Source organism: Leuresthes tenuis, unplaced genomic scaffold (assembly GCF_036924035.1).
Source record: "Leuresthes tenuis unplaced genomic scaffold, fLeuTen1.0.hap1 SCAF_7, whole genome shotgun sequence".
NCBI lineage: Eukaryota > Metazoa > Chordata > Actinopteri > Atheriniformes > Atherinopsidae > Leuresthes > Leuresthes tenuis.
The window spans coordinates 16,648,453-16,672,877 of NW_027325361.1; the positions used below are offsets into that span (position 1 = coordinate 16,648,453).

At 40.7% G+C, this 24,425-nt stretch overlaps 1 protein-coding gene across 1 annotated transcript in view; it reads left to right on the forward strand.

The window, feature by feature from the left end:
* Window positions 1–3,609: 3,609 nt before the first annotated feature.
* LOC140311949 (cytosolic carboxypeptidase 6-like) overlaps window positions 3,610–24,425 on the forward strand; it is a 265,883-nt gene continuing 245,067 nt past the window's right edge. The window contains exons 1-3 of the mRNA XM_072389569.1: window positions 3,610–3,689; window positions 5,556–5,678; window positions 22,937–23,061. Coding sequence (XP_072245670.1) covers window positions 3,644–3,689; window positions 5,556–5,678; window positions 22,937–23,061 — 294 coding nt within the window. The 5' untranslated portion in view covers window positions 3,610–3,643. The remainder of the gene's footprint in view (window positions 3,690–5,555; window positions 5,679–22,936; window positions 23,062–24,425) is intronic.

Here is a 24,425-nt window from a genome sequence, read left to right on the forward strand (position 1 = left end):
ATCGTTTAGATTTTCCTCTTCTCTCCTTCTTTTTGGGTGTGTTTTTTTGTAACATATGGGTGCACATTGTAAAGGCACATTTACACTTTAAGCAGCTTTCACGCTCAGAGGAAACATACAGCCAGGATTAATCAATAAGTTAGGAGGCAAGAAGGCTAACATTGTTTGATAAAATTAGAAATAAGCTTTTTGGAAAAGAAGCATTTAACACTTCGCTTAAGGATATAAACTAAAGTACAGGAATATAACAAACCCTGCACACTCTCAAGGGACCCAAAGAGAGTGTGAATTAAGGAGCACCTCTCCGTAACAAAGGGAGAAAAAGAGGGTTGGGCTGCTGTGAGCATCAAGGTCAGGTGGCTGTCCTTTTCCTCAGCAGGGTGTGGCACAGAGATGACGAAGCAGCCAGTCACAGGCATGGCAGGAGATCCCAACTCTTGAACAAACAAGCCAGAGAGAAAAAAAAAAGAAAAAAGAAAAAAGGATTATGGAAATATGAAGCCAGAATGATTCACTCTATTCTCGGACTCAGCCGGTAACACCAAACACAGAGTGATGACTCACAGGATACTGTATCTGCACCTGCACTAATGTAAAAAAAGAAGCATTAATGTTTTTTTTTAAATTGAGTGTTTTAGGGAAAATATGTAGAAGCATATTTTAGAGTTTTGGGTGAAGCTGTTAAAAATAGTTCACTCATCAAATGTTAGTGCTGTCGTTCTTGCGGCTAAATGAATATGGTAAAGGATTTAGACCCAGTACTTTAAATGTGCTTTTTCACTGCCTTTGATCAGAGTTGGGGGGGGTGCGGTCAGTTAATAGCAGCCTATTGACACTGCACCATCTGTTTAGGTGGACGCTGTCCAGCACAGCGTGGAGAGGGGGAGGAGAGGAAGGATGGGGAGACCAAGAATGTGACAGATAAAGGGAGAAGAGTGGGAGATGATGAATGAACGAGAGGATCAGCAATGGTAAGCTGCAAAGTAGAGTGTTAAAAGAATTCCTATTTTAACCAATGTTTTTTGTGTCTACAGGGAAAGGAGACATATGCAGAGAGTCACACTGATTAGGAATGTGGCACATAACATTGTTTACACATTTTAAATTCACACATTTTCCTTTTTTTTTTTTTTTTACCACTTTCATCTGTCAAAAGATTTCTGAGGATATCATTACAAACATGACTGTGCTCCAGTTCCACCTTTTTTTTTCCATTAGAAAAGGACTGCTGTAGCCACATCCCTGTTCCGTAAAATCCTGTGGTCTCTGGGGGCGTTTGGTCTGGCACATCCCTGGGGGGGAGCTGTCAGTTGAATCATCCAGAGTGAGGGCTGATTCCTCAGTCAGCTGCCTCTCAAGCCTGCCTCTCTGACCCAGCCTCACTCCCCTGAGCTCCCTGATTGCTGTCACCATAGTGATTCTCTGTGTACTGCTGGCTGGTCTTTGCACCCCTATTGAGTCCCACCCTGCCTCTCACAACAGTCTGTCTCCAACTCTGTGCCCCTCGTCTCCCTTGTTTTGATTTTTGCATGACTTGTTTCTACATTGATGATGGACTTTATGTGTGGAAGTCCTCACCTGCTCCAGATAAAAAAAAAAAAAAAAGGGTTTCCCTGTACTTGCTGGAAAACAAATACAAATACACAGATTTGCTCGTCTGGAAACTACTCACACACATTCACACACATTCTTTGTCTTTCTTTTTTTTTGTCCCTCACTCAGTTGTGGTTCCGGCACTACAAGCACTGATTTAATTGATCATTTTAAAGTTCAGAAGAAAAAGTGTCTTTCTGAAACAATGAAAAGCAAGGCCTGAAAATACCTTTGCTGTGCCGAAGCCCTTTTCCCCTGTGGGGAAAATCCTGTTCAGCACAGGATTTTGATGAGGTGGTGTGTCTTCCAGTCACCTGCAACCCAAGCTGAGAATAGCCCCGGTGTATTTCTTGAAGTTCCCGTTGACTGTTTTTAACTATGACAGGTACACAAGAAAACACAATCAAATGTGTCAAAAAAAATCACAGAAGTCCAATGTGTTTTTATAAAAATGTAAAAATGTGCCCTTCTGAGACATTGTTAACATTTCAGAGAACATGGCATGTGGAATGTAGTTCTCTTTCAGATTATTTTGTTTTCCAGTCACGGATGGGTTCATTAAATCTGCTATCTGCAGATCCCGTGACAAGAAACTAACAGGGTGTAACTTGGGTTGAGGGAAGAGTTATCGATTCTATTTTTCAACTTCTTCAGATATTTTTAAGGAAGACCCACTGATGTTTTATGAAGATGTAAAATATCATGCTTAAAAAAAAAGTGAGATTTCCCAAATTATATCAACGTGGTACAAAATGCGTATAAATGGAGACATTTTATATCGTCTCACAGCGTAAGCTGTAATATCACTGCTCTGTGCATCATTTCATATATGGACTTAGAAAATGTACATTGTTAAAGAATCTGAAGTAAGTTTGTTCATGAAGTCATGTTTATATCCGATATCTGAAGAGTTCCAACTCAAAAAGAGACTCGAGGATCATCAGTCCCGCAGTCCCCCTTTTTGATAGGAGCTGAAAAACAAGGGGACATGTAGTGTAACTAATTCATTCTTCTCATGCTCCATAATTCACTTTCAATCTCTCTCTTGAAAATGAATGATTGTACCACCATGGATCTCTTTAGCTGGCATAGCGTTAAAGGAATGACATAGCATGGAGGACGGCTATTCAATTTTCAATTTTAACAAAATATTACACAGCTGCTCTGTATTCTCTTCCTGTCATCTGAGAAATAATCATTTCGACCTATCTACTTTGTGTTCTGTTGATACTTGCCGTCACATACAGATCACACAGAAAAAAAAAAACATTGCCCTCTCTCTGGTCTTATTCATTTGATCCTGTTGCACACAGCTTATAACCTGAAAATTAGCAGGAACCTGTACGCCTCTTGCTCCAGGAGCTGTGCGGCTGCTCATTTGATGTACTTAATCAGGTGCAGCCTTTGTAATGGGAAAGGAATAGGGCCAGGCTTGATTGGCCCTGATGACATCTCTGCTCCAGTTGTCTAGAAAATCTTCAGCTTTAATCAATCTGCTGTATAATTCGGAATCTCTGAATGCTGATTACAATGATTGGCGTTTTTCTCTGAGAAAAAAACAACAACAAATTAATCGGGTTTATTGCAGGTATAACTGCAATAAAACTGAATTATGTGCGGTACACAGACTGCAGTTGAAAGACATAATATTGGAGGCCCTTTTGGCGTCGCCCTAGTGTAGGGGGACGTTTGTGAAATGATTCAGACGTTATCAAAACTATATCTTAAATTTGAGCCCCTGTGACGGCTTTTAATAACCTCGCAGGAAAAATCAGTTGCGCAATTCAGTTGCGCCTGTAGTTTTTCTTTACAGATCATGTATATATCAAACGCATAGTCTTTAACCAGCCATATTAAATGGTTGACACACTTTGGTATATTTCCAAAAAACGAAGTCCGACTGTACCCCTGAATTACACTCAAATGACTCGTACGTAGCTGCTGCCAGCGTAGCTTACTGAAAGCTCACTGATGGTGATCGAGTCTCTTCCTCTTCCTCCCGCGCCGTTGCCGTGACAACCCACAGAGAGCGTCGGCTGCTTTGAAACAGATGGAGAGGAAGATGGAGGAGAACACTGTTAGAGACGTCGAGGCTGGTGTGTAAATATGAGCTTTACCTGGCTTCCCTCTCGTTGCTACAAGCAGAAGGAAGGGCATGCTACCCTGCTACCTGTCAAATAATTAGTGCATGTTATTTAGCGTGCAGCGCGTCTTTATACTGGTGCTGGCGTTAAGTGTGCAAACCGCTTAGCTAGCAGGTACAAGAATGTAAACACGAGTCATATCTTTTGGAGCTTTGAGCTAGCGTTGCAGCTTCCGGTGTTAGTTCTCCACACGAAGCATGCAAGCTATTTATCTAACGCGCGGGGAGCCTTCTGATGAGTGCGTGCATGTTAACGTTAACCACCTCGCCGTATACTTGAGCAGCATCACTGGCTAAGAATATGTGTTAGCTAGCTGTGCTATCACAAGCCGTTAGTGTCCCACGCTCTCAGTTAGCTGCTGTCGGTTCGTAATGTTGCTCTTAAACATTTTAAACTAAAGCCATAGTACACAACAACTGTCAGTGTATGGTGGGCAATACTACTCAGAAAAAAAGGCGCATCATGTCTTTTGGTCCTCTCTCTCTCTGTCTGTCTCTCTCTGTCTCTCTCTCCCTCTCCCGTGTTTTATATCCCATTGTGTGTGTTGTACTAACCAATTCCCAGGCACTGTAAGTGAAGTCGATTATTATATGAAGTCCATCGCGTGACCCCCCCCCCCTCTCATGACTGACACCTGTGACTACGGGTGAAGGAGAGGGGCAGAAGGCACAGGCTCGAGGAAAGGTCCTTCAGAATAGCAAATCACGCGTTTTTGCTTTAGATAGAGATAGAGATTTTTTTTCTCCATCCTACTCACAGGTACAAGTGCAGAGGTGCAGATGCTTATATTGAGAGGGGCACTCTCCATTTCTTTCAGTCAAATATTTAGTTGAAAATAATTGCAAGTTTCTCTCATTATTCTTTGCAGATATGCTCGACTGACCTAAAATCCAGACTTTTGAAATTTGATTAAAGTAAATGAAAAATACTTCATTAATCCCAAAAGTAAATGATGAATTAATTAACGTATAAGATAATTAATTGTAACTGCAGGGTCACTCTAGAACTGTACATCATGAGAAATTCTCTTTAATTGAAATAGGCACAGGGCTGCATGGCGGTGTGATGGTTAGCACCTCTGCCTCACACCAAGAGGGTTCCTGGTTTGAATTCCAGCTGGGATGTTCTCCCTGTGCATGCTCGGGTTCTTTCCAGGTACTCCGGCTTCCTCCTACCACCCAAAAACATGCATGGTTAGGTTAATTGGTGTCTTTAAATTGACCCTGGTGCAGGGATTGCTTGTCTCTGTGTGGCCCTGTGATGGATTGACAGTGAGGCTCCAGCTCCCTGCGCCACCGTGAATTGGATTATGTGTGTATAGAAACTGAATGGATGGAATTAGACACAGGTGGACTCCATCTAACTTGTAGAAGCATCTCAAAGACTATTGATAGCAATAACATGCATCAGAATATCATAACAAAGACTTTGAATACTGACACAAACGTATAACTGCTAATGTAATGGAAAAAAATATCGAAATGTCAAAGCAGTTCGGATTTGTTGATGTGGTTAGATGTCCAAATGCTTCAGTGCAAATGCATGTGCAAACAAACAAAAAAATGGCTCATAAGAATAATTTGAGTGATAATAACGTTTACCCTTAGGTTAACTAAACTCACCCTCAAAAATATGATACTTTTATAAGGCTTAACTCACTTGATCTAAACCTGTGTTCTACTGAATCGGAGAGTGATTCATGGGAAAGCAGGAGATTTTTTTTTCAATTTTTTATTATTTTTTTTCAACACAATGTAATGCAACACCTGCGGTGGAGTTAAACACGTCTTAATCCCATGCGTTGCACTTGTTTTTCAGGCAGTGAAACTGGAGGAGAGGATGCCTTGGTGGGAAATGTGAATAAACTGATGGTCAGCCCACCGGGATACTCAGGAGCTCCACGAAAGGGACACCTGGTTTTTGATGCTTGTTTTGAGAGTGGTGAGTCGAAAAAGATGTATCACACGTGGCCCTCGGTGTTTCACATAGCTTGACCTTTTTTGGACTGTGGGTGTGGGGTGAATGTAGGTTGGGTCGAGGGTGATGCCTGATTGTGTTCTCCTTTGGCCAAAGAAACACGGAACATGTCCACGTTAACTGGGATGCTTGCACGGATGTGGATTCACACATATGCTTCTGCGTTTGACATTGCAGCTGCTCATTATCTTTGAACATATACCCATCTGAATTGTGCATTGCGCTGTGCACTTAATTCAGTGAGACACATTCAATCTTTTAACTTTGACTTTTTTGTTATGACAGAACTGTGTAATTCACTTTGCATGTTTTCTTTTTGTGAGCCATATTTTATACACAAATGATCCTGAATAACCTTGCCGTGGTGTTTATGCCGCTATAGAAGTGAATAAATCAAGTATGCCTTTAAAAGGTGACCGATAGGTTGCCATCTATTTTGTCGAAGCTCATCATAAAGTAAGTAATAGTCCTGAGTCCCTTGGTTTGCTTTCTGGAAAGTGGAAGGCACGAACAGACGAGATAAAGAGTGTTTTCACCGTTGACAGTATCTGTCAGTTAGACCCTCACCATACTCGAGCATCTAATAAGGCTGACTAAATCAGTGAATCAGCAGGTTCCTCTGTGGCCGAATCTCTGTGTGGAGATTAGGTTCACATGGCACTCGGATTTCATATTTTTCTACAGAGAAGCCCATTTTAGTTTCTTCAAACTGTGATGAACTTTAACTTTGCCCCGTTTTCTCTCTGATGTCTGGCCTCGGTGCCTTCGCTCGATTGTCTGACGCACTTTTCAACAAGCCAGAATTCAGATCACACACAAATAAGTTAGAATTTTGTATGGTATTTGCATTAGATCCTTCAGTTAATTACTGTTTCTTTCGCAAGATGGAAACCAAATAACATATGAGCATTTGAGAGCTAAGACTAAGGAGATTAAAGGAAATGCTAAAAGTTAATCCACAGTTTTGCCAGCTGAAAAAAAGGCATTTGAAGGTCAGTGCCCGTATATTGCAGCAGTGCGTAGAGAACTAAATATGTTACATACGGAGAGTTGTGCTGACATATCAGTGTGGTTATTGCCCTTTTTATAAATTTGCCGCTTTCCCAGATGACATGGCCAGAGGAGCAGAGACATTGATTAATGGGCACTGAGCTCCCACACTGAGATCAGCTAACATATGAGTATCCCTGGCTCCGGATATATCTCCTGAATGATTTATGGAATTGATATTAATCTCTTTCCAATAAATGCATTACCAAAGTTGGAATTGAGCATGAATTGATATTTGTCGGCTAATGTCAAAGTAATGCCCTAACTGTTGTTGTTTAGACAGCGCTGGTTTCACCCACATAACCAGAATCTATTCATTTGTGTAGCACTTTTCTCTCACCATGGTAGAAGACATTCAATGTTTCAGGTGTTTGCATTTCGCAGCATTTATCTACGATACGCACTACTTACACAATACAAGTGGCACTCTTACAGGAAGTTGTACTGTTGCCTATGATATTAAAATCGTCACCTGATACTTAATTAAATAAGAATCTGAAATTCTGACCAAAAACATTCTCTGGATTAAAAACTATAATTCTGTGCCATCGAAAATAGCCGCTCTTAAATAGCGGCACTTTTTTTTTTTTAGTTTATCTTAGATCATTTTTTTTTTTATTAGTCTTTTATTGGATTAAATGTCTGGGCTCGACTTGATAGGACAGCACGCACGCTGACTCTTACCAGGGCTTGTAAGATGAGCTGCTGTTTTTCACGTATTCTATCTGAAATTTGTGATATCCGTGACAGGAAGGGAATTGGAGACGAGCGTGTAAGATCCCGCCACGCGTGCGTTTCTCAAAGCTATCGAATGGGGCTTTCCTGACAGCCACCGTCTGTTTTACTCTTCCCAGAATGAATATCTGAAACATGCGACTTCAAACTGACGTTTTTATTAGAAATTTAAATGGACCTATAACTCGCGGTCTTGTGTGTGACTCTAGCTCCAATTTGCATCCCATGTACATGTTCATAAAGCCCAGGTTTTATTTTGTTGTTTTGTTATAGCACAGAATATGCAATACAATACAATCTAATTGGTTTATTAAAATAGACACTGCTTATATAAGCTGTTTGCCAAAGGTATAAAACCTAATTTACATTTAGATAAGGCCTAATTCACTTTGTTGCCAGCCCTATGCTGATCAAGTCAATGATGGCCCACAGATTTACATACAGTAGATGTCTCAGCCGTCAGGTCCTCCACAACAGTATCACTCTAAGCCGGTAAAAGCCTTTTTCCAACACTATGTCACAGAAAATGTGACCACTGTGGCCTCGGCCTCGGCTTTGCAGTGTTCAGCAACATCACTTCAACATCATGCCCATTTTCTAACCGACTGACGACCAATATGGCTATTTTTGATTATACCAATAAGCCAGTAGAATCTCACTTCTTGAGATCATCTTTGTATGCTATGTAGGACAGTAGAGAATAGAGGATTATGCTAATCTGTAAACATTTAGCTCTGGCCTATTGTTGTGTTTTGTGTCAAGAGGCAGAGATTCGTGAAAGCGATAAAAGCAGCATAATTATTTTTTTCGAGTCAAATCCAAATGACATTTTTATCTTGTCTTGTCACACTTGTTTCATAACACACTCCAACTGTTAAGATTTGAAGCTAAGCCCCAAAATCTTTTTATGACTGCATCCTCACAATGCTGCTGACTAAAGTACCATCTGCCTCCACAAAGGATGACACCGACAGTGGCAGCGTTTTTTTTTTTTTTTTTTTTACTGCACCTCTGGACTGTACACCAGATGTAATTAAGCAGTCATTGATTCATCAGGGCGCTCTCTGCTGACAATGACTTGCTCGGTCAAAGAAAGTCCCCTGGGGTGACAAGTGTGTAATGGGGTCCATTGATAAGCACGACTCTTAGATTCATCTGGCTTCACAGTCAATTCACTCAATACAATCCAGATTGTATAGCAGACTTGAGAACAGATTTGACCTGCTGCCATTTCTGACTGTCAGGCACAAAACAGTCGAGACCAACTGAGTCTTGGAGGCTGAAATCATATTTATTTGCTCCGATTAGTTAACCTGGTTTGTGTCATCACTTTTCCCACCCAATATGTGCTTGAAAAAAGGATTAAACGAGAGATGTGTCACCATGGCATTTGGTGCTGAGTAGCCATTTTCACCAGCTTGTGAATGTCACACCAGCATAAGAACTGTAGGGAATAAGACCGACTTCTGTCACACTCCTGTCCAACAGTTGTTTTAAACAGCTGTTTGATTTGGTTTGTTTATTTCAGGTGGGAATTTTTAAGCTGAAGGATGACGCTGTTTCATTCGTAATCAAAAGTAGGAAAATACCCATAAACACTTTCCCCAGAGTAATGTTTCCAGTACCGACAGCATTCCAGGCCCAGTGAAGCCTGTCGAGCAGTTCATGGATTTGCTCCTCAGATTTTAAAGAGAAAGAACAGTTAAAGAACTGTTTTCACAATTTTTTTGCGACAAAAAATTAAAATAATGATTGAACGGGTGAATGAATGAACAGAGGTTTTATAGACACCTTGCCAACAATAATCACTTCACATACTGTGACAGTAAAAAACTCAAAAGGAACAGAGAGGAAAGGTTATTTCTGCCCGTCCTTTAACAACCAAAGAATCACAGAGTAAAAGTTAAAATATGATACTTTCAGCATGGCTGCCTTCTTTCATCTGCGTAACATCACAAAAATAAGAAGCAAGACCTCTTTAAAGGAGCCTTTCCTAATTATTGATACATTTTAATGTGCCTGTGATTTATCTGTTTTAATATACCGTTGTGTTTTTCTTTATACACTTGCAACTATTTATTAACTAACTCATTGATTCATTTATTTTCTACCTCTTGCTTTTATTGCCGTTTTAGTTCCTGTCATGAATGATCTTGATTTTGCTTTTATCTCGAAAAAAAGCACTTTTGGCTACACTTTTCCCAGACACTGGAAAATAGAATCAAAGATAAGACACAATATCGGTTAAACTGCACAGTTAGAATCAGAGAGCATTGGAGAATTGCTTTGGAAGACAGGAAGAATTAAAGTAGTGGAGAAGAAGAAAATGATTTTGAGCATTGGGGGATGGGGTGGCTGGTGGTCTGAAGCTGGTACAGCGAGAATGCAGTCAGCTTGTCAGAAGATATTTATGTACTTTAGAGTGCCCCATGAATCAGGATAGTTGAGTTTCTATTGATTAAAGAAGAGGGCAACGTTTTTACAATCAAGCCAGATGCTCAGAATGAGTGGCTCGGAGAGGCCTGAGCCTGCTGCGATATGCAGCTCTCTGCATCACCATATCTCTACTCTCTGATGGATCAGTCCAGAAGGAGTGGCTGCCCAGGGATAAAAATGCAGATTTCTTTCTAAAGAGCTTTTTTTAATTATCATAAGTATAATTTATGTATTCTGTGGCACTTGTCTCCCCACACCTAAACAGACTGACTGGTCTTGTGCGCTGTGCATTCAAATGATCTTTGGATGGTTGGATTTTTGACTTTTTTATCGCTCTCTGACCTTAGAATGCTCTGTCTTATGGGCTTCCTGAAAGAGGATCCACTTGTGTGAGCGGGAGGGAGCACTCCTGACATCTGATGTATTGAGAGGCACTCCCAGTCTCTCCGTCTCTCTTACGTGTCCTTGGCAGCGCACAAGTTTTACCGCTCGGATCCATGAATTGACTCTCCAGTTTTCCCTTTTAGCAGTTTTCTCTCCTCTCTTTATTTTTAAAGTCAGGATTAGAGTATGGAGATGAATAGGCATTGCCTTGGGACCCTTTGCGAGACCATTGCTCCTGATTTATGCTATGTATGGCCATTTGTTTCCATAAGAGATTACTCTTTATTGTTATTATGTTCTTTTTATTATCCTCATATTCCATCTTTGACTTTCTCCAGGCATGTATTGTCAGTTTTATTTCTCTTTTCTTGCTGTTTCATGTGATGTGATTTCGGGGTGTCTTATATTGCCTGGACCCAGAGGGTAAGCTTAAGATGCATAAGGTGTCCTAAAAGCATCTATAATGAATTATCTCTCTCTATATATATACATTGAGTGGGCATTCCGGTTGCCTTCTGTTGTGGGGAATCTTGATTCGGAACATGATCTGCTTTTCAGAGGAATCATACATATAGTTTGATTTGATAAAAGACTTTCCTTTTTTTTTCAAGTAAACACATTATTTGGCACAGCTGAATGCACTACGCAGCAAGTGAGCATTTAGGTATAACTGTTAGAATAGCAGTGGACTGATGAACATCACAGGAAACACACAGTGGACATAAAAAGCACAACTTTCGGTCAGAACTGAGTGAAAACAGGATGCGCGGGTTCGAGAGTTGGTGCTTTAGTCTTTAACTGAAGGGACAGGCTTTGTGTCCATGCAGCCACATGTTTCGCTACATGAGATCATGTAAAACGGTGAGGACCGTTCTGTTTCAGATTGTGGATAACGATTCTTCCCCAAAAGGTCATCACACAATTCCTTGGGCCTCTTATATATTGAGACATGGATCATATGACTTCTTCTTACTGCTCAAATCATTGTTGTTTTTTGACAAAATGTACAGCAGTCGTAAAAAACCAAACAAAAAGCCCCCTTACACTATCTGCTCAACAGCATAAAGCAGACAGTTGTTTACTTTTGGAGGAGGATGACAGTTAGACTTGAATTCATCAGGTGTATGAACACATGACCCCAAGTTGATGCTGATTGGTTTGCCGTAAAAAGTGTGTTTTGCCATGGAAACTGAGGAGTGATTCAATATCAGCCCAAATGCATGAAATGCAGAGTGATAATCTTGTCTGACATTCAGGCCGGTTGCATATGGTCACGTCTAATCATCGAGTGAACACATTGGTTCAGTTGTGCTGGTCAGAGATGGCAGGAAGTAGTACAAACAACCTCAGTGTTTTGGAAGTTAATTGTTGATGGCTTTGATATGGGTTACACATAGAAGACCCAATCAGCGCCTCGTCTTTTCAAAATGTCACTAAATGCTAGCAGCAGCAAGCTGTTTGGGAAATTTTGATTTATGAAAGGATTTGATTATCAACAGTGTACACGGTGTGGCTGTGAGATTTGTAAAGGTTGAAGGGGAAGAAATTTCAGATACTTGATATTTTGGGAAATGGCCTGCCTCGAACACAAAAACTCACATTGTTGTTACTTCATCTGTACCGGGGGATGTGGTGTGACTCAAAAAAGGTTTAACTTTGTTGTTTTTCAACATCAGCTCAAGGCTGTTTTTGCCCTCTAAATGTACTTTGGTAGCATTGCTACTCGTTGGCTTAGGGTTCGCCTGGAGCATTGTAATACAAGTATGTCATAAGTGAACATTAGTGCCACCAGATTTCTACGCTGCACGAGTGGTGCTCGCACAAAGCTCCAGCTCCAGTGATTCATCCGGTAATTTATTTCCTAGCAATTCCTGACACCGTAAACACAGTTTCAGAGCAGACGTCTCATTTTTCTTCTGAGGCAAGATTGTGCAGTTTGGCAAAATGGGGAGGATTTGTAATGCTTTACCAGTTCGTGTTTTTTTTGCAGGCCGCCTGTGTTTATTCTGCTGATTTATTTAGAAGACGTCTCTCTGAGATCAGCCTCATAGATGTGTCTGGGTTTGTTTGATAACACAAATGCACGTACAAAATATACTTACACGTTGAAGGGTGAAATACTGACAGGAACAGTATTCTGAGGGAATGCGTGTCGGTTGCAATCCAGACAATGATTGTATGTGTAGGTCTACTACACCGAATAGACAGCATGAAAATTCTCTCCCGGGGGCCAAATTTCTGCCACAGTTATTTCAAATAAGGCACAACTCACATGGTCAAATATATACCGTTGGCCTTTCATTTGTAGTCATTCATTGTGACCACAACAGTTAAATTTAGTCAAATAAGTAGGTTTGACAAACAGTTCAACAAACAGTTGCTTATTTACACATCTAAAAGACTCTGCATGCTTTTTTCATTCATAAAGACTTGTGTCGTTGGTCACCTGATGAATCCTTTTTAAATGTAATCACTTTTTGCTTGCAGCTTAATAAATGCTCCCAGTTCACCAGCGACAGGTCCTGTGCACCTTCATGCAACACCTGTCTGTGCTCATGTGCTGGGTATCATTAGAGATATGAATTCAGGATTCTTTGCTCATTAAGTCCGAATTGCTTCCATAGCGTTGGGAGATAATTATAAATTTGCATTTTAATGTTTGTACATTAAAAAACAACCACTAGGACCCACAGTATATACGTTGTTGGGCATATTCTGTTATCCGAGACAGAACTTCTCTGGTTTTTGGGATGCAAGATTTTTGGAAAAAATGAAGCTCTGAAATGTGTTTTAACTGCCGGTTATTTCTGTTGCTGCGATAATGCTTCAGTTCGTGAGGCATGTTTCATGCTACTCCTGTTGTGACCGCAGCCTTAAAGGCATAGCTAGGATGCAAAAATGTTATCGCTGAAGTCACTCAAGTTAGAAATCTGCATCGCAAATGTGGCATCATCTGGAAACCTCCTACAGAGACGGAGGAACTTCACCTCAAAATAAACTCCTTGTTCTCCTCTTTTTTTTTTGATGAATTATGACTAAATTGAATTACCAAATTATGTCTCATAATCTCCCATATCCGATGGTATGAAAAGGGATTAGCTTTTTATTGGAAGGATTTGCTTTTATGGTATATTTAAGAATGAAAGCAACTATATTTGCACTTTGAGACTTTGTCACGTGTACAATACCTATTCATTGCTTCACAACTTAACTTTTCTTTAGATCACAATGGTTGGCAGCAGGTCTGGCTGAGTGATTGTTAAAAAGAAAATCATTGATCTTCTTCCAAGCTTTTGAAAGGTATTAATCTCTGATTTTTTTTTCTTTTTTTGGGTTGGGTTTTTCTTTATTTTTTTCTCTTTAACAGTAACCACACTTAGTGGGATTCCTAACTTGAAAGGCTTGTGCACAATTAAAGATTTTTTTGGTCCAAGTACCTTACTGTGGAAGAAAAAAAAACCCCCCTTGTGTTCTCTTGAAAGATAAGATGTAAGCGCTTGGCAGAAAGTTTGGACGTGTTTGACCAATAAATGTTATTTTCGTCATATTTTGAGCGACCGTTTTTCCTGCCTATGAGCTTGTTTCTGTCAGTATTGGTTATTGGCAAGTGATTTCTTGCCTCTCTTGTTTTACTTCTTTTTTTTTTTTTTGCATCGACTCCCTGTGTTTCTGAACTCATTACAGAGCAATCAGCCCCAGGCGTTGAAGTGTGCACCCAGAGGGAGCAATAACTGTAAATAAACACTACTGCAGGCTCTCCGATAGCATGTAACCAAGATGATAACAGCTCTTCTTAGCAGGCCTGTTGACCTTCTCCTTGCCTTAGGCTTTCGAAGGACTCCGCAGCTCCTTGTGCTTTTATCTCAAAACTCCACTCCACCACTGGAGCTGCTACTGAGGATGAGAGGCGAGGAAAGTGCGAGTAATTCCAAGAGAAGAAAAAAAAAAAAAAAGAGAGAAATTGGGTGGAGAACACTACTTGGGAGAGGAAGACACAGACATAGAACAACAAAGAGCTGACCTGAGCAGTTGTGCCTCTGCCACTGCAGCCTCCTCATCTCTCTCTCCTCAGTCTTTGTAGGGCTCAACATAATTAACTTGTTAAAAGATAGCATGAAATTGGAACAGACTTGTGTTTACTCAGTGGTCACAAACACACAGTACACCCCAAAAAGCAAAAGAAAGCGAAAAGGCAGGGGGATGGTGACAGACAGTTGGGTACACACAAAGTAGGTGATAAAGAGGGTGAGAGAACAGGATGACAGTGCCCGAATTCTGATAAAAACATCATTCAACGAGCTAACCTATCACTTTTGGCTTTACAAACAGATGAAAGTAAAGATTGCAATTCCTCACGGTCCACTTCCGAGTACTAGAGCAGAGTATCTGACAGTAGCATGTCCAGAGCTGTGGTGCTGTAGTCCTGTCTGGATGAGATTGATAACACAATTAAGCCATCTCACTATGAATGCATCACTATGACCCATTACTACACCAACTGCTTCAGATGAAGCGTACGACTCTGGCTCTAGGGCCTTTTGGAAGGCAAAAAAATACAATTATAAAAGGCTAGCTGGAAAATGCGTTCTCTTTAGAGTGCGCAGGCAGGCCTGTACATCATCAGATATGTGCGGGCTGCCTGCATATCTCACTGCTGTCCTCGGGCCCAGCTTTCTTCATCTATATTGAAACAAGAAGCTCACTGGAGCATAGACAGATTCATAACAGTTCGATTTTTTTCCCCCTTATTGTCCCCCTGTTATTGTCTGCTCTTATCCCTGTTTTGTGGTATATTCAGATCATTTTCACAACTGTTTCTACTTAAAGTCCTCAAATGCACATGGTGTGTGTGTGTGTGGCTTCGAAAGGACTTGAGTCAAATAGATTTTGGATATTTTTTAAAGTGCAAGCCTAATAGCTAGATCGTGATTTGAAAGAATTCAGGTTAAAATCAGGTTGCTCGGGGGTTTCGGTGAAAGATTCTCGCTGCTAATTCCACAGGATGAGTGTAAGCTGTTAAAAAAGCTCCAGATAAACTTTGTTTGTGGCGCTTTCGTGTTTGTTTGAAGGTAGCAGATTTGTTGCTTCATTGACAGAAGTATTGTCTTTCTCGACTTGCTATCTGGTTTCTTGTGACCTTTTCTATGCTCCCCAGCTCTTACCCTTAGCTTCTCATATGATTTTTACATCAGTCACCTAATTTAACTGCGAGGAAAGCTTCTTCAAAGGGAGTGCTTACGCCTCCCGTATCGCTAAGTAATTGCTTTTCTAACAAAACAGAAGCACGTGATGCATTTCACTCACTATCTCAACCAACCCTGCGGTGCCTATTTGAGGAAGTGGGTTTTCCATTCTTCGAGACGACTTATCAAGAATTTGGTAAGTTTTCCCTTTTTGCCTTTATGGATGCATTTCCGCCCTGATCCATACCAGGATGTGGTATTTGAGCCTTTTGGTGAGAGAAAATTCACTGAAGGAATGGCATGTGTTGCAGTGTTTAACATTTTCATTGATTAAAACTTTATTAAACCCAAAAAAACAGGGGAATATTGTTATAAAATAAAGATTCAACGATAGTTATTAGTAATTTGACATTATAGAGTGTATGCTGTGGGTAGGGAATGACTTCTTGTACTATTTTCTTTTTGCAGCAGAGCTGTGGAAGCCTCATTCTGGACACACTTTTTGGTTGTTTAGGGGGATCTGTTGAAATAAGTACAACATGATACATCTAAAAAAAATAAGAAAAAAGGATTTTCTGTGCTTTCGTAACCTTATAATTAGCAATTTATCCTTGCATCATTTTACGCCCCCGGAGTGTTTCCTGCTCACTTTGAAGAGAAGTGAGAGAAGGTGTGGGCATTGTTCAGGTAGTAGCAAACAGTTAAAAAGTTAAAAAAAAGTCAGAGCCCCTCTTTTGATATGAGATAAAGTGCAATTTGGTATACCTGTTCGGTAGTTAGATTTTTTAAACTTGGAGGTGACCTCTTTAATCTTGCCTACAGATGTTGTGATAAGGCATCAGGGGAGAAGGCGTGCTTTGAGAAGTCATGAGGCGGGAGATTGATGTTGCCTCTGTGAATATTTGCCTTCAGACAAAAAAGTGAAAGGCAGAGTAAACTCAGACGTTTAGCTGCAGGACTAAACTGAACCCCCTTCACTACGGCTGTCGCTGCTGCTGGCTGGAATCAATTCTATCTTTATCAGTCTCCCGCTTCTGTGTCCAGGAATCCTCCTCACACCGCAGAGCAGCCGGGGGGAAAACTGATGTGTTTTCCAATAATGAAATGGAACACAGAAAAAAATAAGTTTAAAAAGCTGCCTGGCTGGTGTCCCTCAGCAGTACAGACTCCTTTGTATTGTCTAGTTTTTAAACACAGCTTTATGGTCTTGTCACTGCCAGCAAAATAATTTGAATGCATTATCTTGTGTGTGCATGTACATGCACGTATGTGGGTGTATGTGGATTGTTGGTTTTGGTTCAGTTTTGTCACAGTTCAGACCAGCTATTTGAAATTTAGCCCAGTTGTCATGATCTTGACCTGCTCATTATCAAAGTAGATCTCAAATGCAGGTTCTCGACTTTGGCCTCCGAGTCTGATAAGTGAAGCCAGTGAGGAAGTGCCTGAAACTGCAATACATCCAGCAACCTTTGTGCAAAGCATTAAATAAGTGAAATGAAGTGAGCATGTTTTGTCATTATGGTGTCGTAAGCTGAATTCAATCCTTCTCATACGTTTGCTGGTGCTCCCTTTGATAAATATTCAATAATCAAATGGATATTAGGACTCAAAGAGGATAGAACCTCAATTTCAAGTCGGGACACATGTTGGGTCAAATGTAATTAATAACAGATCGCATTGTTTTGCAAATCTCATAAACCATTTTTTTTTCTATTTATGATAGAACATAAAAAGCACATAAGTTGTTGAAAGTGAGACATTTGACTAACTCATGAAAAATCTGAACTCATTTTAAATTTGATGGCAGCCAAAAAAAACCCCAAAAGAACCGAAGTTGAGACAGAGACAACAGAAGAATGGGAAAGTGAGTGAAACTAAAAAGAAACAGCATTTTTGGTTAGTTGGCACCAGATCAGTACCATGATCAGGCATGAAAAGAGTCCCTTAAAGGGGCAGAGTCTCTCAGAAGTGAGGATGGATTGAGGTCCAGCAATCTGCAAAAAGTCTGCTTCCACAGACTGTGGAGCAGTTTCAGAAATATGTTCCTCAATATGAATTTGTGAAGTCTTTATATATTACAACATGTACAATACAAAGTCAAAATTCCATGTTCATGACCCTCAAATGCTCAGGCGGCACTGCGTTAAAAACAGACACGATTCTGCGATGGAAATCACTACATGGGCTCAGGAAGACTTCCAGAAATAAAATGTAGGTTAAAGCTTTTTCATGCAAAGAAGAAGTCATATATAAACAAAGCTTGTTTTATATGGAATGGAAAACTGTTACGTGGTCAGACACGTCGACCTCTTTTAGGAAATCATGGTCACTGCTTCCTCAGGACCAAAGAAGAGAGGGACCATCTGGACTGTTGTCAGCACTCATTTTAAAGGCCAGGGGTTCATCAGTGGCAAATCAAATGTTTCATGCATCATAAAATGCAAAATGTAACAAAGAGGACCCAGAACTGTTGAGCAGATGGAATCCTATACCAGACAAGAATGGTACAACATTCCTCACCCAAAGATCCAACAACTGGTCCCCTCCGTTCCCAGTTATTGACAGACTGTTGTTAAAAGAAAAAGGGACACATGGCCCTGTACCAACTTATTTGAGACATGTTCTGTAACCACACATTTTCTACACAATTATGATTTGTCATTTATAATTCAAAGGGTTTGACAAAAATATTTCTTTGAAGATTCAGGAAATTGCCATTGCCATTTATCCCCAGCCTCCGTCATTTTCATTGGCTCAAAAGTGACTGAGCCATTACAAAAAAATCAGTTTCTTTACTGGAAAAAGCTCCTAGGTTGTTTTTGCAGCTTTTCCTGGTACAAAATGCAACAATGCATTGTTTTAACATTGTTTTACTATCCTCTTTGTATTGAATATAGATTTTTTTTTTGCCTAAGTAAAATACTGTAAGCCAGGATGTGAAAGGTTAGATCATTTTACTGAAACACTTATTTACCTTTGTGTCCATCTGTTCTGCGGTTCTCATCGTTTTGTGTTGCTTCCCCAAGGGGAGTTTTCTGTAGTCATCCCCTTGGAATCTGTTCCATGAGCTTACGTGGAAGAGAACTCATGTGATTAAACATATGTGTAAATTATGAAATTGACTGGATTTAGGACATTATAGCCAACGCATCTTCCAGGAAGTGCTTGAACTGCCCATTACTATTCTAATGGCTGGCCATGTGAGTGAGTTCCACCTCAGGCACTAAGCAGACAGGCCCGCTGCTGCTGTACGATGATCCATCTGCATGGCAGAAACCATCCATCCAGTGGATAGCTACAGGCTGCAGGCCGGCCCATTGTGTGGGCTGAGCACTGTGACTGCTCCCTCTTGTACCTCCGTAATGGGATTACATTAGCCAGGTTCTTCTGCTCCCTCTCCAGCCCTCTTTTCCTCTCTATTACAGGCACACACACACACACACACACACACACAAAGAAACAGTCATAGTCTGGGACTCGATGTGTGAATGACTGACTGTCCACTTGGCCAACTCATGTTTGAACCCTCTGTACATGCCGATGGCCCTGTGTAATGATGCAGGTTTCATACTCATTTTACCGACACTTTCCTTCGGTAGCAACAAATATTACAAATAGTGTTTGGTGATTTCCACCTCGGAACAGTTTCTGTTTTGCCATCGTTGTTCAATTGTTTCCATTGGTGTGTGAGAGCAACAGAGGGGGGAGGATAATCAGAAACAGGCAGATACGTTTAGAGAGAGACAGAAGGTTTTTGTTCAGGGTTCTCCTCAAGGAGAGCCTGTCATGTGTAAAATCTTGTTCAGAACTAGCAATTGTGCTTTGTTGGGCTGCGGCAGCACGGCTAAGCTGTTCGTTGAAAACCAATTTGTTAATGTCTAAACGCTGCACTAGTTTTCCCTCAAGGGCAAAGATTGATATTCAACCTAACCTGCCAAGACACCACTGAAGAAGAATACGGAGAGAGATGATACTCTAGAGGAATTAGGCAAAGAGTCTCAACCACGAGACGCTGTGTCTTTTTTGCTCCTCCTCAACACTCTCAGTGTGCAGTTCATTAGCTTCACTTAACGATCTGTGTTCTGTGAAGAAACTTGAATATTTCTTGACAAATATTGCGTCCTGTGAATGTCTTTTAAGCATCATACAAATTCAAAATAGATTATCTCTACCGTGTACAGTTTATCATTAATGCTTTCCATGGCCGTTTCAGACAAATCAGCCAGCCGTTAATGTTACTTAAATACTAAATGATATGGGATTGATTAAAAGGGTCAGGCTACCAGACTGCCAATCCGTTTGAATCTGGAGGTAGCCACCATAAAATTAAAACGGGGATCAATGGTGTGTCATATCCCTGCTGCTCTGCAGGCTGAACATGTAATTCTAACCTTGAGGCCGCCGCCATCTCTCATGTCAGGCCTTCCAGCATCAGGCTCAATGACGCAGCCGCCCATGGCTACTGTCTGTTGCTATCCATGCTGCAGCATCAACAAGCAAGAACAGACCAATAGTTCGATCTCAAACTTATACATCTTTTCCACCAAAGTTTTCGCCATACATGCATGTATGTCAGGTTTTTGGTGGCTTCCACTGGTTTAGAGTGTTAGTGTGAGGTTCTGTAGGTGTTTGAAGTAGAGATTCAAGGGAACAATGAAAGGCTGATCAATATTTTTGGCAAGCGTACATCTGTCAGAAGCTTGTGAGGTGGATGTAGGGGAGCTTTACTAACCCTGCAGATACTTGTGTAGAACCAGCTTCACTGGTGCGTTCAAAAGCGGGACCTATGCTGTCAGTACTGACTCGTAATGATGGTAACAACGTGCAGTTTGAAGCTCTGACTTCACAAGCCTCAGGTATTATTTGTACTGTTGTGTTGTAGATGACGGTCTACAAGGTGACAAACGAAAAATCCGCGACATTTACAAAGAAAATCGTTCACGAGTGCGTGGTTTTCAGTTTCTCCGTGCATATATCTTGCAGCCATTCAATACTCCAAATAAGACACATGAATTTCTTCAGAGAGTGATTGTGTATCTGTCGTTGACTTGCTATAATGAAGGTATGAAAGATGATCGGCTCACTCATCTGTTTCCTGTGTTTGTCAGTCTTCTTTCGACCGCAGCTGGAATCTGGTACAGTGCAGCATCTGTTTTTGGTTTCGATTCAGTCAACAATTCAATAATAATACTACATAAAGAAAGTAATGCAGGTAAATGTTGTCTTAACGATAGATGAGTGAAGGATGAGCTCAAATTTTTCAAGATCTAACAGTTTATTTTATTGGCTGCGTTTTTTTTCAGCATGTATATTGGCTTTGTTTTTGAATGTGCTCATTACAGTTGTGTCTGACTGAAGACCAAAAATTGCAAGTCGGGACAAACGATTAGATGAAGTACAAAAGGTGCTTCCTAATCAAAATTTTCTTAAGGCTTGTGAATTGCGGTTGTTGTAAACCAAAATAGAACTTCATTAAGTTTCAGTCTAACCTGCTATAGAGGTCAATATTTCCAGGCAACTGGTAGTTTTCTGCAGTCCTATGCAGTGTGAACTAATTATTGCACTTTCATGGAGAGTTTTTGTGGAGCAGAGTGGAGTGGGTGAGTGTCTGTGTGCGCTACAAGCTGATTTGTGGATTAGCTTTATGATGGCAGAAGGAGAGGGATCTGCTTTGACAGTGTGGTAGTTAGCCCATCTGTTTGTAATCAGTTGTGTGTCCGTATGCGGGTCCTTCTGGTATGGTAGTACCTGCGACCAGGTGGTCAACAGTACCCTGATGCAGAGTTTTGTGGAAGGCTAAGCCTTGTGGTCTGCTCAGTTTGCCAGCAGACCTGGCTCCTGAGCATCTGCTTGTTTTATACCAAACATTAAAAATTGCCCAGCATTCACTCAACGTAAACTGTTATATAATCGTTTTCACTCGCAGCTCCAATGAGAAGGCTAACACACGTTTCTCATCTGCTCACTTTGCAAAGACGAAGACAACGGAAAAAGGAAAGTATAACTCTAAGGTTTTCTGAATCAGGACATAAAAATCATCTGGTTCTTACCAGGCAATGATGTAAAAACAAAAACAACTTCAAATAAACAACAGCATATGGCATATTGTACATAAAGTTATTTATTTAACAAGAACGAAGCCAAAATGCAGAAGAACACTCCCAGTGAACAACAAGAACACACCATGCTTCAGCGGCTTGTATAACCCACTTGTTGCAGCAATAACTTAAATTCGTTGTTTTCTGTATGACGTTAACAGTCTCTCACATTTTTCTGGAGGAAAACTCTCTTCTTTACAGTATAGCTTCAGCTCATTGAGGTTTGCAGACATTCATTAATGCACTGCTCTCTCAGGGTCCCACCGCATTATTTCAGTCAGGTTGTGGTCTGGACTTTGACTGGACCATTGCAGCACCTTGATTTTTAGTCATTCTGCTGTAGATTTGCTGCTGTGTTTGCTGTCATTGTCCCGTTGCACCACCCAGTTTCAGCCGAGATTTAGATTTGACTCAAGAATACTTTGATATACGGAGGACTCCATTATCAAATAAGATCCACAGGCCCTGTGGCTGAAAAACAAGCCCAAATCATCAGCCCTCCACCACCATGCTTGACAGTTGGTATGAGGTCTTTGTGTTGATGTGCTGTGCATTATGACCAAATATCTTAAATTGAGTGTCATTTAAGATGCTAACTGAGGCATGTGGAGTCAGATGTAGCTCTTGGATTGTTTTTTGCAGTTTCTCTGTCAATGGGGTGAACTTCCTGGGACATTCACCCCATTCAACCAACTGCTGAATGTTTTCCACCTCTGAATCGTTTTTTTTTATGTTGAACCATTGGACTCCAAACAGTTTGTGAATGATGCTATAACCCTTCCTTGAGTGATGAACAGAAACAGTTGCTTGTCTAAGATCATTGCTGACATCTTTCTTTCTTTTGTGGGATTGTGTTAACACACCTGAACCTCTGCTTTAAAGAGGCGAACGTATTTACTGATGATGAGAAAATCAAGTGCGCTGGATGAGCAGCACCTGACACTACTTACCCTTTAAAGAGTAAAGATGTACTTTATAACTAACCCATAATTTATTTCTCTTTCTTTCTATATCACCATGCATTCTCCTTTCCACATTGATGTTGTTTAGTTTTGAGAGACTCACCAGTGTTGAAAGGTGTGCAGAAGCATAGCGTGATAAGCTGCTGCTATGTCAGCGATGCATCATTAGTAAACACTTGACTGTGATGTATTGATTTAACGTTTGTCTTTGATAGCGGATCCTCATTGCAAAGTGAGTCATGTCATTACGGCAGCCTTTCTAAAATGTTTTGAGCCCACTGACTGACAGCGATACAGAGGAAATTAACAATGACGATCCCGTGTTGTGAATTTCTCCGCCTTTCATCATGTAACCTGTTTAACCTTGTCTGCAGGGAACCTGGGCCGCGTTGACTACATCAGTGATTTTGAGTTTGACCTCTTCATTCGACCTGACACCTGCAACCCGCGCTTCAGAGTCTGGTTCAACTTCACTGTGGAGAATGTCCGGGAGACACAGGTTGGCATGTGTTTTTTGTATGGTGATACCAGTCTTTTATGTTTTAGTTAACAAACGCTGGCTGACTTTTTTACTACTTTTTAGAAATTGGACATTTACTTTAATATAACGAGGTGAAAAGTTATCTTTCTGTCTTATCGACTAGTGATGAGTCACGTGACTACAATTTTATACAAGAGTGATGCATACTCATCACTGGTTTGTACCCTAATTGTGAAAACACAACAGCTAAACACAGCTGTGTGAAAACATAGGTCTGAAGAAGGGTTTTCTTAGTCCTTCAGAATTGTCTGTCTTCCAGCATAGATACCATCTCAAAGATCAGTGGACTTTTACCAAAGTCTTAAAAGTAAAGAGAATCAAATTAGACAAATTACACAAAGACGTTACACTTAGTCATTCCTGCACTGAGAAAAAGATTCAATTTGTCATATCTGTCAGTGGTGAGATAAAGTGAACATCTAAGATTAGCAGGCGATTTGACGATTGTATTAGAATCAGATGTTTTAATTACAGTGGATTTCAATTAAGTGTGAGTTTGGCTCCCTGTAAACATGGATCTAGCGAAATCTGAGCTTCACAATACATGTCTCTGGAAGTGTATGATGGCAAGTACGAAGACAAAAATTTGATCATAATCAGGCTGGAAGAGGTCACCATCACATCACCAACTCTATAGAGTCTGGACTCATTGTTAACCTCTCCAGAAGTGGGCGACCAACAAACATCACTCCAAGAGAAAGGTGTGTAGCGATCTGCAATGAACCCAGGGTGACATTTCTAAGCAGCAACACGCAGTGGCTAACGCTGATGTTCGTTAGTACACTACCAAGAAAACACAGTGTGACAATGGTGTACAGAGCGGGGCTGCAAAAAGAAATCCCCTGCCCCCCAAAAAATAACATTACTGCCCATCTAAATCCCAATGACCAGCAAGAATGCTTTTGGAACACTGTTGGTTGTGTGAATGGGACCAAAATAGAGCTTTTTGGTTTAAAGGAGAAGCGTTATCTTTGGAGAAAGAAAAATACTGCATTCCAGTATCAGAACCTTATTATATTTTGAGGTATAGTGGAAGTGGTGGTGGTGTCATGGTTCAGGCCTGTTTTGCTGAATTTGGGCTAGAACAGCTTGCTATCGCTGATGGCACAATTAATTCTTTATTATGCTTGTGAATTTCTAAGAAGAATGTCAGCATCTGCCCACAAACCGAATCTCCACAGATAGCGCGTCAGGCAGCAGGACAACAGCCTAAACACACAAGCTGTTCCACCAAAGACTTGTTAAAGAGGTAAAGTTAATGTTTTGCAATGGCAAAGTTATTTTTTGTTATCTTAGAAATAATTCAATGGGATACCAGTCTG